This window comes from Ixodes scapularis, unplaced genomic scaffold (genome assembly GCF_016920785.2).
Source record: "Ixodes scapularis isolate PalLabHiFi unplaced genomic scaffold, ASM1692078v2 PGA_scaffold9__187_contigs__length_104089568, whole genome shotgun sequence".
Taxonomy (NCBI): Eukaryota; Metazoa; Arthropoda; class Arachnida; order Ixodida; family Ixodidae; genus Ixodes; species Ixodes scapularis.
The window spans coordinates 80,448,755-80,465,576 of record NW_024609884.1 but is presented as its reverse complement, the minus strand read 5'-3'; the positions used below and the strand labels follow the sequence as shown (position 1 = coordinate 80,465,576).

Below are 16,822 nucleotides of genomic sequence, written 5' to 3'. Positions count from 1 at the left end.
TACACAAGTTATTTCTAGTTATACGAGGAAGCTAGGGTGTTATGAGCGCAGGTCAACTCTTTACCCTGAAAACAAGAATGGCGTTGAGCGTAATATTTACGCGAGGATGCGCATTTTAATTCCGGAGCGAAACCGAAACTAACCTCGATTTTGGATTTAATCTCTTGATATAGGTCTTAATTTTGGATTCTTTCATAACTCATGTGTCTCTCAATGTAATTATTTAGTTAAAGAAGCTGTTTGCAGAAACATTATTTTGCGACATACATGTTCGATCCAGGCTGATATTTGTAGTTGTTGAAAAAATCAGTGCTGATATTTGTGCGTTCTCGTTGCCTTTTCTCGCTCAGGTAATTGTTATGGGAAATAATGAACTGCAGGCCTTTTAGTGGGTTCTTGGGTATTTAGATGATTAGTTGCTTTAACATTATTCCCAGCACAAGGATAAGAGAATAAATCTAAATAAATCCACAAAACATATAAATTATAAATAAATAATTAACAACCCAAAGACGGAATCCGAGTCAGACAGCTGAAGTGTGTGTGTGTGTGTGTGTGTGTGTGTGTGTGCGTTTTTTATAGCAACGCGTGACACATATGACTTCATATTACATCCAGTGTTTGACTGTTTGTCTATCTTGATAACGATGTCAGTTTTTCATATGCCAAAAAGGAAACAAAATTATACCTTTCTGGGAAGATGGTGAAATGGCGGATTTTCGGGATCTTGGCGTTAGTTGGGGGCATACATTGCCCAATTTGTATTAATAATAATGATATTAAAATTTGGATATTTTAGTACGTAATTTTTCAAGCTCTAATATAATTTGTTACTTATGATCTAATTTCAAATGTGCAAACAAATATGACAATCAAAAGTGTACTATTTATCATCACTGGTGCCAATTGCAACATTTTTAATTACCAAGTAATAAAATAAAAATAGTCTAAAATCCAGGGTGTCGAACCGGAACCGAACCGAACCGAAAACCGGAACCGAACCGGTATTTTTTCCGGAACTGAACCCGAACCCGAACCGTTATATTGTTTTCGCGATGAACCCGAACCGGAACTGAACCGGAAAAAAAATAACGGTTACCGGCTCATGTTAAAACGGTTCGGCCATGCGCTGTTGACGATGAATGTGCTATCAATGCCATTTGTTCTTTAAGTGCCGTCAACTGACACACACCTCGCTTACATATTTTTCTTCTCCACTCAGTCTTAGGAATATAAACGCTGCATCCACGAATCTTGACAAACGCTGCATCCCTGAATCTTGACATAGGAACCAGTATTGCGGTGATCGCGGCTTGCACTGAAGAAAGAGAATTGAAAGGCTGTGCAAAAAAAAATAAAAAAATCGCGTCACGGGATTTCATTTTCCTACAATCTCGTAAATCCTAAATGCCTCTGTGTGCTCATTTCATAACACGTTTCTAGAACGCGCGAGTTCTTGAAGCTTGCTTCCATCGGAATGAGAAAAGAAAAGGCTGTGGAGTTTGATAATAATGCATCCGGTTTCGTATAGGCATTTAGAAGCTAACATATTTGTGAGACAGCGAACTCTTCCATTTTAATATTTATCCTATTACGTCCTTCTGGCATTGCGTTCGGTGAAGTGTTTTTCATATTCCGTATCTTGTTTAATGAAAACTTCTTTAAGGGTCTAATTTGAGTTACCGAAGGCTAGCTAGTTCAAATAAAGAAAGCTGTATTTTCTCCCCACTGTTCCTTCAATTGCTTACACGCCGAGATGGCGGGATAGTTAGCGAGTTCTACTTGTAAGTGGGTTTGTAAGGAGGTCGCGGATTTTACAGCTACTGCGTCGGACCCAATTAGATGAAGTCCGAATGCGTAAACGTCGGTGAGGTAACCTTTGAGTGCACATAAAGAAACCATTCCTGGTAGAAATCCCTGAGCCTTACACTACGATGCATCCCGTTTCGTATGTGCTGATTTCAGATGTTTTACTTGCAATTTGTCATTTATAATTTCCGAACCGGTTCAGCACCCCGAACCGGTTCGCGATTGAATTAATCGAACCGGAACTGAACTGGAACAAAATAAATTTACCTGAACCTGAACCGTAACCGAACCCGTATTTTTTTCGGTTCGACACACTGCTAAAATTAATAAAAAAATTCTAGCTCATGTGAAAAATCCATGTAAAATTACATTAATTGAGTGTAAAGTATATTTTGCTATCAAAGTCACGACTTTGACAATGGGGAAAACGTCCAAAGTCGTCGCGAATATCCTTCCAGACTAAATGCCCAAAAGTAAAAACAAAAAAAAACAAAAAAATAACAATACAAATAAAAAATAAAACACTTTATTTTAATTATTGATCTTTTCACAACATTTAGTTACTTTCATTTTTACGCTCCGTCGTTTTGCCAATCTCAGCCTTTCCAGTCCGAAGGAACGCCTACCTGCTTGCACGTCTGCTCACTGCAGCACGTTTCATTGGCGTTGGAAGCCGGTGAAACAGTAGTGAGTTTTAGTATAGCGTATACGAGCGAATGCGGGCGCTGTGTGTTTGCGTTAGCTTTGCGTGTTCGACACTGCGCGTGCACGGAGCCCAAAATTGCGGTCTGGATGGCGCATGGCGATGAGGCGCACGCATAACGTGGGGCACGCAACTCTGACGCAAACGCACAGCGCTTTCGTTTGCTTCTATGCACAATACTAAAACTGTCCAGTAAGGTACAATCCCATACCGGCTGCAGCACTACTTAGGGACAATGAAGAGTGTTGTTTGCATTCGGAAATGACATCTCGCGAGCCATGATCGCGAGCAGTTCCGCCGTGCCCGCTGAGCAGGAGAATCGGGGGACCCTCACTAGAGCACTTCCTGTTTCCGTCACAGGAGGGCGAGTGTCGAGCTGGAGACGTGAATAGTTAAGAGCATGTGTAACTGCTGCAGTCAAGTACAGTCTCCGGCAATATGAAAGACCCACTGGGAGCGCGTGGCCGAGGCGGTGGCTGGCGGGGGCGCTGCGAGCGCTCTGGGAAATTCCATTCTGCTTCGAGGGGAGGACGCTCACTCGGGGCTCAGCACAATCTGATAAGCGCGTTTCGCTTTAGCTGAGCCCGAGTGAGCATCCTTTCCTCGAAGCAGAATGGAATTGCCCGGAGCGCTCGCAGCGCCCCCGCCAGCCAATGCCTCGGCCACGCGCTCCCAGTGGTTCTTTCATATTGCCGGAGAGTGTACATCCCAATATGTTGCAACATGTACTGCTTCCATCACCTTTGCCATTGCACTCTATCCATCGGGAAAAAGAAATAAGAAAGAATCATATGCAGAGGAGCTCTTTAGGAGAGCCTAAAATTTCTGCCCCTTCTTCAGCACTTGATGCTCGCTTTCGCTCATCCCAGAGTGCAAGGCAGCACAAACAGCTCAAGCATCTGCGTCATTGAACACTGAGATAAGCAGAAATGTGCTGCATCGATTCCGTCCATAAAGTGTCAAGTTTGTGGCGTTAAAATGGTCACAACAGAAATATATTGCAGCCACGTAGTCAAAACACAAAGCAACCGCTTGATCTTGACCAAGTGTGCTTAAAATAAAGCTGTTGCCGTCCACACATGCCACCAGCAGGTCAATGAGCTTCCGAACAAGCATAGGTTAGATTTTAACTCGTGATGTCTCTAACGACTGAACCATTTCCAGTCCCCATTGTTTGCTTGTAAGCCGACGTCACGATATGGTGCAATTTTTAAGCGTTTCTCCAAAAATCGAAAATTATGTTTAACACCAGGGTGGGCTATCTTTTTGAGATGGGGCACCTCTCAGGATGTTACGGTAGGCCCAAAGAATAATATTAAGTCCTCACCGAGCGACCCAAAGAAGTCGTTGCCCAAAAAGGGAAATCCAGGGCGGTTGGCAAGCACAATCATCCGGAAGTTGGGATGCATCACCACCGAATTGGGCTTGGCTTTGGCCCTATCTAGAACGTAAAAGAGAAGAAGCCATTGTCGACATGTTGTCCTAAAAAGACCCTTTGATCTGATAGTCCCACCTGCGTAGTGGACGATCCTGCGTCCATCTGCCAGCAACATCTCCCCCGATTCTACGAGGGCCTTCAGGATGCACGTGACGTGTGTCGGAGCCTTGTCAGCTTCATCTACTACCAGAATGTGACCGTTTTGGACAGCTTTCACCTAGAGCAAACAAAGCAGTGTGTCTCCCTCCTTATTAAGTGTCCTGGTGATGCAAATGTTTTGTCTTGTGGATAATGCTTTCAGGCACCAATGTATCAGTGCAGAAAACTGACATACAGTAGCCCATATCACCGAGATTCAACTACATGTGAATCAACAGCAGGAATGTGGCTGGAGAGCAATAATAATGTGTAGAATAATAAAAGTTGCTTTGGCACATAAGCACTTTTAGATTAGTACAAGCTCACAAAAGCATAAATGCACGGTGCAGCGGTGCTTACGCCAACAAGTTATTTTTTTAATATAGTATATGCACTTAGATACTAAAGGGACAAATCTTTTATTTATTCTTTTAGAACCAGTGCCATTGACCTAACTTGCATACCAATTAAATTAACGGGTGAAATGAAATTTTAAAAAAATATTGCAGGTCTTTGGCACAGAGGTGATCTTGTACTAACATTTCATTCTTGAGGAATACACTCCGACACCAGCCCTTCAATTTCAAATCAAGCGATTCATGTTGTGTGACTCTTAAAATGAGGGCCAACTGAAAAGTAATGAGATTGATTGTTTAAATTTCAGAATTGGATGACTACAGGCTCTGATCATTCTTCCCATTCAGAGTAGCATCCTTGGAGTTCAATATGTTGGTTTAGAATGTTTCAAAATCAATTTAAAAAATGTAAAAAAATGCTTTGGAACACCACTTTCAGCGTTGCAGCCGCAACTTTTTTTCCCTTCATCTGATTTTCATTGTATAAATAGAACTTCCTTTTGTGCGGTCTTTTTTGTTCTTCCGGAGTAAAAAGTGCCCAGAAGTCATGCAGCGATAAGTTTGGGTGAAATGAAAAGTGTTACAGTGCAGTTACTACTCTTTAGATGTAGACATAAAATTGAATCGCACAGCTCTACCATACTCTCGCATACTCTCAGCACATCTTCGTCATCCGCCATAACGACACATACGAGACACCTTTGCTCGCTATGACAGAAAGCTAAAGAGTTTGACAGTCCACCTGGAGGTTTAGACATGTGGATAACCTTCACAAACATCAGCACAACACTGTCCACCTACCTCCTTGCAAAGAGAAAGAATAGCAATCAAACAAAGCGTTATCTTAATGATAGACTAGCCGAACATAAACGATGTGTCAAAAACAAGAATCCATATTCCGAGGTATCCAAGCATATTCAGGAGTTTAGGAATTGCGTGCCTTTATGGAACTCGACAACCACAATTGTAACAGAAAAAAACGACCACAAGCGCCCGATTGAAAGAGTCAATCGCAATAACGAAGCATGGAAATGGAGTGAACAAGCCTTCTTTGTCCTTAGATGTGGAATGGAAGCGATTTCTAAATCTCAAGTGGTAGTGTTAACTTTATTTCCTTTTTTTTTTTTTTTGTGTGTGTGTGTGTAGTCTTATAGCTGGCTTTCTCAGTGAAAGGTCCAGTGCAATCTGTAATTTTCCCAGCGTTTTTTGTTTTTTTTTTAATGATGTGTTATCTTTGGTGCTGTCAGTTCTTTTGTTGGTTTGACCCCATTGTTAAAGCTGTCGTGTCTTGTGGAGAGAGGTGATGTGAAGAAGGCTTCCCTTTCCTTCCTTCTTTTTTCAACCCTATATAAGGGTTCTTTCCACAATAAAGGTTTAGCTGTGTTTGAGACGTTCTCCTTCTCTTCCTTGTCGTCCTCTGTCATTACCGCAGTCTCGGGTTTTTCACTAAAATGTTTAATATACACCAGCTCACTTGTGCCCTTACGTTCTGCTCAGCAATCTTATTACTTCCCAATCAGCCCTTGTACAAAAGACTGCAAGAAACACTGTTGAAGAAAGCAGCGGTTAGCTTTTGGGCCTATGGGTAGTAGAGTAGGTGCCAAAAAACTCAGAGATGACTGAGACCAGTCATCGCTGAGTGTCCGTTTTCTATGGAGAGCTAAATTTTTCAGACATATCACGAGAAAGGGGAGAAAACCGGAGATAGGTACCAATGGCGAGTCTTCATACACAATCACACCACCTTTCACAGTGGGTTGTAGTGTGAGTGACTGCACTGATGTGTCTCTGAAAAAAAAACATAGCACAATTTCGCAGTTAGTACAACTCATTACACTAACCATACTGGTAGACTCTAGGCCTGGCAAAAATAAGAAGAAAAGAACTGAACCAATTGACATCAGGCTTTAATAATCTTGTCAAATACCACTGCCAGGCTAGAGTTCAAGACACATCTGATCTTTCCAAAAGAATTATGCCATGTTCAAAGGGATTATGCTCAAATTTTAAGATTACTGGAAACTTAAATTTTGTGAATTTCACTATTTGAAAAATAACGAAAAATTGATCACGCTATAATATATCACCCCGTGGTCCCCAAAAGATATTCCCGAAACCCCCGGTTTGCTAACTTTGCAAAATACTGAGCCAGCAGAAATAAAGCTGTTTACAGAGTATATGAATATTCAATCTAGGTCAATATATGTAAAATCACTTTGCTAAGAAAAAAGCTTTTGCCAGAGAATTAAAGCCGAGTAAAGGATGTTTGCTGCAGTCCAGTTTGTCCTTCCTATTTTAATCGGAAGAGGAAGGCTACCTGTGGAGTTGCACATATTCCCTGGGCCAGTTGAGCAGGAAGAGAAAACGGTCGACTATCTTGTTCTTGCCAACACCCTGATTGCCCACCAGGAGCAAGTGTTCCCCCAACAGAAAATCTTGCAGCATGGCCTCCAAGACTACAGCATGCTGTGCCAAAATAGAAGGAGGCCAGCATTGGTTCCAAGAATACTGATGCTAGCATCATCAAAGTATCAAAACTTAATATTTTTATTCTTGCTACATAGTATGTTTTCACCAGCAGTAAAGGATTACCATATTTACCGAATGTACAAGTCACATTTTCTTTACAAAATGTCTGTCGGTGCGTCTTACGTAACTTAGTATATGCGCTTTTTCCTTCAAGTATGGACTTTCTGCAAATTTGTCGCAGGGGTTATATATCCTGTTCGATTTGCCGACAACATTCCTGAAACTGGCTCCTGCTTGTGCATACTATACTGTGATCAGAATACACATATGCAGGCTTATCAACGCAGTCTTGCCGCGCCGACCATACAAATATATGGGGTGGCCCAAGTCTAAAATAGATCGCAAAAATCGACGCCTGCACGTAGCAATGTAAACTTTTCGTCACGGGTGTATTTCAAAGGTTGGTTTTTTCTTGTAAAATTACAAAGCGTACTTCTCTTTCTGTAAAAATAGGGCCAAGAAACTTCCCAGGGTCTATGGCGGGCAGCGAAGCAGACAACCAAGTCCAGTAGCAGGGTGTTTGACATTCGCATTGATAGATGGCGGCGGCGCTACCTCATCATGACGGCAAGCGACCACCATGGTTTATTAGAATGAACATAATCTTTTTGAAACATATCTTTGGTTAAATAATAAATGCCGACAATAAAAGCAAAACTTAAAGTTAAAAAATGTGTCTGCATAACGACGGCACTTTTGTTGCCAACGGATTTTGTCTGCGTGTCGTCTGCTTTCCTTCACTGGTCGGCTACAGCTTCGGACGCTGCTCCCAACGCCATCTACCAATACAAACTCCAAACACACCGCGCTACTCGACTTGGTTGCCTGCATCGCCGCCCGCCGTGGACCCTGGGAAGTTTCTTGGCCCTATTTTTTTGCAGAAAAAGAGCTACACTTTGTAATTTTACAAGAAAAAACCGACCTATGAAATACACCTTCGACTAAAAGTTTAGAGTGCTACGTACAAATGTCAATTTTTACGGTCCATTTTAGATCAAGCCTGGTGACTTTGGTCACCCTATATATAAGTGTGACTTACATAATAACTTTTTTATGAAAACTTATAAACCAGAAAATATTGTACCTAACATATAAACGAAAGATCTATTGTCATTCATCGTCATCACAAATGACTAGTGTAAAACTGTCTTTTTTTTTTATTATTGTTAGAATTGTTTTTTAAAGGAGTATCTTATTTCAAGTGATGAGATGTATTAATTACCTGTTGGTTGTCGTAGAAAAGGGTGTCGGGAACTTTCACTTGGCTGTCGCCTGCCTTGTAGACGTCCATCTTGGTGTCACCAATGACCACCATCCCATCCTTGACCTCACACCTCACTAACGCTTTGGGCACCGGCATTGTCTTGACGTCAAGTCCCGCATTTTGGAGCTCACGTTCGAGGGCCTGTTTCGCCAACGGTGGCAGGAACCTTTATAAAGAGCCAAAAGCAAAACGCAGAGCTGTTATAAAGCATAAATGTGCCGTCGCTGCTCAACACAAACCGCTGCCAGGGGCGTTGCTATGGACAAATAAAAGGGCACTGGATTTCATTTTGAACCACTGTGGAATTTATAATGTCTAAAAAGAATATACATAGGAAGCCTAAATTTCCCACTTATGACAAAAGTTTGCCGAGAATCGGCCGTTTCTGAAATATTTGCAACGGCAACCTACGGTCCTAGATACGGTATGTCTCGAGGTGCCTGTTGCAGACGAGAAAAGCGTACAGAATGACTGAAGTATGCCGTCTGCTACAGCTTGAATCGTTTGCAGAATGATACGATTTTGATCTTGTATTTATTGGGTACATGGCAGGTCTAAGAAAACTCATGACGTTTACAAAAACAAATTGCATGTACTAGCGTGCGATACAAAGTACTTTGTGTCGAAAATCATCACATATGAAGATCTGCTCAAATACAGCGAGAGAAGTGTTTAGAACATGATATTAAAGCAGCGTCAGGCCCTCTCTTATATTTTGCAGTTGATGTGCATGTAATGAAGTAGCAATTTTTTTTATTATAACAAGTCGGTTCGAGACTCCAAACCTAGATTTTTAGGCTCGCAAGATGGATGTTTGTATCGTACCTGTTTGTAACCATCACACCGAAAAAAAATCCTGCCGATTATTCCATTTTTTTGTAAGACCCAAAATAGCGAAAGAGCTGGATAAAAACATCAGGTAAGTTATATATTTGTTATGGACAGCTCATTTGGTCACACATATATGCACTGCAGTAACTTCTGTGCTGTCAGAACTCCTTGAAACTTGTGTTGTCCTGGACTTTGACGTTGAAACACTTTACGTCGTCGTCGTACGTAATTCGGCTTCACAGTGTTTTCACCCTTCTCAAACATTGCGGAAGCCTCCATGGGCAGGCGTTCGCACGCTCACGCACCTTGAGCGTCGATCAAAGCTGCGCACGGGCACTCTTTGCTTCCAAAATCCCACAGGAAGTTGACCCCAAGAATAGAAGTTTCGTCGCTCGTCACCAACTTAATTTAACGCAGTCGCCTGCTCCCTCAAGGAGAATGCACTGAACCTGCAAAGTCATTGTGTCGAATGCTAGCAAGGCGAAACTTTGTGAAACTTTATTACATGCTTTTATCATTGCTTTATGGGTACTGAAACGATAGAAAAGTCTTCATGAGTAGATATGAAGAAGACAAAACGCTTACAAAAATTATTCAAAATTTTTATCAGACAATTTCTCACCTCACGTCGAGCACCCGTGCATTTGTCGATAACAATGGCCCTGGCAACAGTTGGTTTGGAGCACAGCGCCGTGTTGTGACGTCATCACTTAAGGGATCAATGCTAACCAACATAAAGAGCATAGCCCTTCAAGAGGTTTTGCTTACACAAGCACTGGCACAATCAAAGCATTTTCTAAAGCCACAAGTTTGCACTCGTGCCTTCCACAACACTGCACAGAAGTTTTAAGATGTAAACTAAAATACTAAAAATAACAATGATAATAATAATGTTATATTTTTCCTTGGTGCCCACAAACAGCTATGAGGGCTTTTGTGTGGTGCACTGTCAGTTTGTGTTTACAGAAACACTTATTTTAAACAGTGTTTCCATAAGCACAAAATGACACATGTTCCACAAAAACATGTGGACATACACAAATACCACAAATACAAGTTTGCAAAGCAAATACAGCTACTGCGCAAACTCCAAGTCTGATAATATACACTCCTGCAAGGCTAATTTAAATTGAATAAAAAAAAAGTCATTCACAATTGCTCATGTTATTAAATGCAGACTGCATAAGAGATGAGGTGACAATGCACAAATTCTATTGGGGTACAAAGTAAAAAATTGAAGAATAGGACTTGTGGGCACATGAAAGTCTATACTCACAAGTAAACTCTCAGTTTTAACAGTACCCTGCACTACCTCATAAAGAAAATGAATCTCTCCAATAGCCTTTCTCATTGATAGCCTCTCAAAACTAAATAACGATAGCAACGAATTGTGTCAGTCATAAATAATTCAAATTAATTTCTTCTGCACATTTAAAATAATTTAAAGTTGAGCTAAAGACAGCGAGTTCAGACTAATTGAACCAAATTCAAGTCCCAAAGGTACGAGGCTGCAGAAGACGCACCACAGATAATGGTGAAGTAAAAAAATGCGATAACAGAGTGATCATTCCCAACATTCTTATTGCTGAGCCAAGGATCTTAGAAGCATGCAACGTTTTTGCACATAGGTCAAGAATTTTATCTCCGTGAGCTTTACATTGTTTTATCTCCGTGAGCTTTACATTGTGTTTGTTCCTTTGGCAGCATTGCACATACTGTCGAGACCGGTTATAACAAAGTCGGTTATAACGAAATAGCGGCTACAGCAAAGCAATAACGATTTCCCATTCCCGTGTGCACTTTTTCAATGCATTTGTGTCTCTTTTTAGCAAAGGAAATTGAGTGGTTCTCATGGATATAGCAAAGATAAATTTTGTGATAATTTAAAAAAATAATAAAATTCCGAACGTTGACTAAATCTCAGACCATCACACTTTGCTGCCGCGGCCAAGCAGCCATCCAGAACGGGCCGCAGACAATGCTGCAAAGGCCGCGGCGGCAGCCTCTGCATCGTTGTCCGCTCCCTCCTCATCTGGGAAGCGGCTTTTTCGCATTGCATGCGGAGAACCGGTTGTGGTATGCTGATGGGGCATTCAGAGCGCCAGCGACAACGTACTGGCAGAGATGACGGAGAGAGCCTAGATTTAAGAGAGGGAGCAACTCCAACCATTGAGCATTTGCAATTTAATGGCAGACGCCTCCTGGGCAGATTGGTGCAAGTACACCTGCATTTGGTTGTCGCGTGGCCAGTGTGGCGAGGAAACTGGGCGGAGAGGCGGACAAGTTTGCAGAAGGTGAATGCTTCCGAGTTTTGACTGCTTGCATGCTGCAGCCAATTTTGCAAATGCGACCCACAAACCACATGACCCTGATCGAGCAGTTTCCCCCTCCCTTAAAGGGCAACTCCGCTCAATTCCGAAAAATGTAGGCTTACATGTGATTCCATTTCACAGAGCACCACTAAACAGCTCTACGTCCTCGGATTCGCGAATCTTAATTTAAACATCAGCTGATACCTAAACCGAAACTTCGTTTGCGTCAGGCAACATTGGTCTCGTGCCGTCAGAGTCATGGCCACGTCACGTCGAACCACGTGGTCTTGCGACGTTCGTGGGGGCGAGGGACAGGACACGCGACGCGGGCAGGTGGCTTCGCATGGCGTGGACAGTGATGGTCCGGGGGAGAGGGGAAGGGAGAAGACGAAAGAGGAGAGGGGGAGCGGAGAAACAGACCGATAAGCGCGCAGGGCAGCGCAAACTAGCGCATCCGCGTTACGGTGATCACGTGGACGTTGTTAAGCCAACACCGAAAGGAGAAACTCATGACGTCACCGTTCAATTTCGCTCTGAGAAGTAAAAACAAACGAAACGTGAGAATGACGTAGCCATGCCTCTGACGTAGTGGTTCAACGTTGACCGCTCCAACTCCGTCGCATTGACTGCGCTAACGATTGCGCACCACGTCGCACGCTAGAGCTGGCAGAGTTCGGCGACTTGGCTCACTTAAAGGTTTGCTGGCCAGTTTATTAAATATATAGATGGAATTAGATCGTAATATTTGACATTGGGTCTTCCTATATGAAACTGAAGAGGGCTACATAGTTTTCTAAATATCAAAAATGAAGCGGAGTTGCCCTTTAAATCTAGGCTCTCTATACCAACGAAAAACGAGCTTGATTGTGAAATCGGTGCTGTGCGCGCTTCTTTGTTTGCTTCGTGTTCCGTGATGGCGTTGCTGGTCGGTGTGGTCGCTCTTGCATGGAAATCTGACTTCGCTCAAGCACCAATTCGGCGAATCATCACCACTCAACAACAAAGAGTCAAAGAGTCCCGGCACCGCCGGCACCTCGACGGGGAAGACGAAGGCAATCTCCTTAAAACACACAGCGTGCCATCATCGATGAAGTTAGTATAAATGTAAAGAATGCCATCCACCGCCAACGTCCTCCGCGGTGGCCATTGCAAGTGTAGACACAATCCGCTCGTAGATCGCAGGATCTTTTCTCGATCGGAGCTTCTCACAGTTGGCAAGCAGCGACTCCAAACTAGCAGAGAGCGCATGCAGGGAAGCCTCAATCACTTTCTGCAGGCACGATAAACATGTGCCCATAACGACGCGTGTCATTTATTTATTTTTTTTATTATTCATTTTTTTCCTTGTTACTTTCACGAGTCCAGATGAACGAAGAAGCGGATAAAGAGAAGTAATTTTCGATTCCCATTGACTTTGTTACAACTGGTCTCGACATATACTACAATGTATTTTCCAGACTATAAGTCGCATCCCCGTATAAACAGCCGTTTTCACAAAAAAACTAGCCATATAAGTTGTACCTTTTTATAAGTCAGTTTTTTCTGTTTTAAGGCACAGTGAAACTGCATTGATAAGACCACATATCTGCATCGTGATTATAATATACACGTTTTTCTTTTTTAAGCTTTACAGATTTGTTTGTCGGCTAATAAAGTAAAATTTGTTAATTAGCTTTTTAATTAGCGATAAATAGACATTTCGTTTTAATTAGACTTGCTGAGCGTCATCGAAAACCACTAAATCAACTATTTTTAGAAAGATACAAGGCAGGGGTAGCATTCTATGGTGTTCCGTAAAAAGGCTCCATTTGGACGCGTTTGTAAGTTTCGGTTTCTTACCTGAGCGCATCTCTGCGCCCACAGCCCTGCTCCCCAGTGGCAGAGGTGCGCAACACTCGTGCGCCATACTTCCCCCCATCCATACGAGAGAGGCGAGGCGGTGGCTTTGCGTCGCGACCACCGGGGAGCAGGACTGCGGGCGCAAAGATGTGCTCCGATAGAAGCCGAAACCTAGAAACCCGTCCAAACAGGGCGTTTTTTCTGAAAATTGTAAAATGCTGGTCCTGCCATATATCTTTTTCAAAAGAGTTGATTTAATGGCTTTTGATGACGCTCAACAAGTTTCTAATTGGAAACATCTTTCAATTTTCACTGATTAAAAAGTTAATGAACAAATTATACTTAATTAACCGATTGGTTGTTACGATTAGCCCTCTATATTATGTCTCGTTGGCCGTACAACTAACCTCCACAAACCGCATAAGTGTTGCTTTCATGGCTCTTTTTAAAGAAATCTGTAAAGCTCGAAAAAAAAACAAAAAAACTGTATGTGCAAGCAGGAGTTAGTTTTAATATTCCCGCCAACGAATAGAATGAGAAAGATAACCACGGCAGCAAATTTGCTTTGATGTGCCAGCCGTTGCTTCTACAAGAAGGGGCACGGATTACGATAGAAAGCTGATGTACAGAACACAAAGGCTATGTCTGACACCCATTACAATGCTGCAATGCAATAAAAAGACTGCTCTGCCATTCCTTCTTTGTCGTAAATGCTGATACAGCCTACATCTTGCACATTTAAAGAGGAGCTGAAGAGGTTCTTGAAAAAAACAAAAACAAGTTAGAGGTGAATTCTAGAGTATTTTTATCTTGTGAATCTGAATATCATGTTCGTTTTCCCCAAAGATGTAACTAACGAGAGAAAACACGAAAAACCTCCAACCAGTCGTTATGTCATACACAGATCTTTCGGCCGCCAAGCGCGTATCGCTCGTGTGGGCAGCACGTGCAATTGCAAGCTTGCCAGGTATATTGCCCCGCACTGACACCAGTCAAGGACATCTCTTTCTGACCTTCTTGAAAATAGCAAGACAATGCGTGTAGTTAGCTTTGATAGGCATTGAAGATGCACGAGAGTGGAGATTTCGAAGACTCTGGATATGACGTCACGCTCCTGGAAAAAAAGGCTTCAGCGGCACCTTGAACATGATTTTCAGCAGCCTCTGTGCACCAAACTGAAAAATAATCTTGATATTTGTGATCCTGGAGGCCAAATGAAGACGATTTAAGTGTTTTTACTCAAATACAGAACCACTTCAGTCTCCCTTTAAGGTCCATATTTATTAAATAAAACACACAAGTCGCACCAATGTATAAGACTCCCTAACCAAAATTTGTAAAAAAAAAGGAGAAAAAGTGACCTACACATTGGAAAATTTGGTACACCTTTTTTACTTTTTGGGCTTATAAACCAGCTGTCCAACAGAGCGTAAGCAATGCAATGACAAACACTCCTTACTGAGCCAAGCAGGCCTTGTAAACAGTATCGACGACTGGTAGGTCAGGGTACTTTGCCAGGCGATGTGCAATTCTTAGAAGCTGCCGGGTAGAAAGGGAGCCTGCGATGGACTGCAGCTGAAATAGCAATATCAACCACCCTTTTTATCTTGAAAACGTTATCTGAGCACTATTTTACAGTCAGTGACTAGTTTTTTCGTCACATGTTTGAGCTACAGCTTGGTTCCGTTATTAATAAAACCTTTTTCTCATTCTACTGGGGATGTGAGGTGTACTATCTGTATTTCACCACTATAAGCATTCCTTCGGTGAAAAGCACACGTTTACGAAGGCTAAATCTCCAACGAACCAAAAATAGACAACGTCAGTTAGAGTACACTAACTTTCAAAAGTAATAGCCGTGAGTGTGGGGCACATGTATATCCGAAATTTTCATTTATTTGTCGTTGTAAAAATTTCGGTGTTTATACGTCTTCCGCACATACATTGCATTTTCAAGAAATAAAAATTTTAAATCTTTTCCTTACATTATATGTATCAACCTCTGTTTGTTTTAAAAGAGCAACTAAGAGCAACTAATTGGCCACATTTTGAAGTGTCATATTGCCCCATGTGCAAATCAGTTGGGAAAATAAAAGCATTTGCACTGATCCTTTAAAAATTGCTTCTTTTCCTGCGGTCAGGAAATAGGTGAAAGCATACCTGCTTGTTTAATAGGCCCTTCAAAGCAAACAAAACTCATCTCAATTACTTCTAATGGTTCAAAGACATCTCTGAAATGAGCATATAAATGAAGCATCAATTTTGACACCCCTTTTTAAAGGTATTCCTTGTAGAACAAGTACTCGGTAGCCCTGGAACTGACTAGCAAGTTCCAACGCTACAAAACATTATTCCATACTCACTGTAGCATCATCTGAAACTCGAAGTTGATGTGCAATTTTTAGCACCATCTCCATGTTAGTTCCAAGTTTTCCAACCTAAAATAAAGAAGATATGAAAATGTGGCAACACACAGTCATGAAAGGAAAACAAATACTGTAAACGACATAATTTTCGCGGGCTCAAATTTTCGCGAATCGGGCCAAAGTTATAAAATTGGAATAATTCGCGGGCTCTAATTTTCGCAAACCACAAGCACCTAACTGTAGCTTCATATGTGTTGAAATTCTGACCGAATTGTTCGCGGGATCTATTTTTCGCGAATTGTAGACGATACGCGAAATTCGCGAAAATTAGGTCCTCACGAAAATTAAGTTGTTTACAGTATTCAAAACATTATGAAATTACACATGCAACTACTCTACTCTACTAATTACTAATCTATGAATTCACAATGTTTTGACTCACAATTCCTTAAGAACCTAACTATACTGATGTTATTAATGTTTTTAAATAGGCCCTTTGGCAGAGATTAATGTGACCTCAGCCTTTTATCTGTGGGATGCAGTGGCATATAGCCAGAGGAGGGGCTTATGAGACTTCAGCCCCCCCTCCCCTTGAAATCCAGAATACTCTATAGTTGGGATTCCGTTTTCTAAGTTTATTGTTTGTGAAATTCAGAGTGTGTTTTTCTGAGTTCATTTTTTTTAGAATTCCAATTCTCCAAAATTCTGAGCTTAATTTTACTGTGTTTCCCCACTTGTTTTAATAAAAGATAAATAATATCCAGACACATACCTCGAAATTCAAATTTTTGAGAAAAAGACCCTTTTTCAAAAATGATATGTTCATATTTATTAACTTCCAAAGAATGGTTTCAGAAACTTTTATAAACATGCACGATTTATCTCACAATAAATTATTTTCGGCATGCAGCATTTTTATTTTCGGCAGCCATCCGAGTCAGCAGGGAGGAAGTTTTTACGTTTTTGACTTAGGGCTCTTTCATACTCGTTGAAACGTAACCAGAACATCTCGCCTTCATTGGATGCGCCATTTATTCTAGATTTGGTCCGTAGAAAATTTCCAAGTTTAAAAGTATCAATGGCCAAGAGAACCCCATATATCCAAACAGAAAAAATGCGGAAAACTTGGTATGAGCAATCTCATTGCTTGAGACCCGAAACAGGGCTTAGGATTGGTCCTGCCCCGTGACGTGATATTATGCCACCTTCAGTAACACCCTTTTTGACAGTACCTTCC

At 41.6% G+C, this 16,822-nt stretch overlaps 1 protein-coding gene across 2 annotated transcripts in view; it reads right to left on the bottom strand.

Annotated features, from left to right (window-relative positions):
* The window catches only part of LOC115330987 (von Willebrand factor A domain-containing protein 8), a 65,376-nt gene that overhangs the window by 32,223 nt on the left and 16,331 nt on the right, over positions 1-16,822 (bottom strand). For both annotated transcript variants that reach the window (XM_029993014.3, XM_029993023.4), the window contains 7 exons: positions 15,583-15,657; positions 14,679-14,794; positions 8,196-8,403; positions 6,762-6,910; positions 6,157-6,232; positions 4,026-4,167; positions 3,840-3,953 (listed from right to left, as the gene is read on the bottom strand). In XM_029993014.3, coding sequence (XP_029848874.2) covers positions 3,840-3,953; positions 4,026-4,167; positions 6,157-6,232; positions 6,762-6,910; positions 8,196-8,403; positions 14,679-14,794; positions 15,583-15,657 — 880 coding nt within the window. The remainder of the gene's footprint in view (positions 1-3,839; positions 3,954-4,025; positions 4,168-6,156; positions 6,233-6,761; positions 6,911-8,195; positions 8,404-14,678; positions 14,795-15,582; positions 15,658-16,822) is intronic.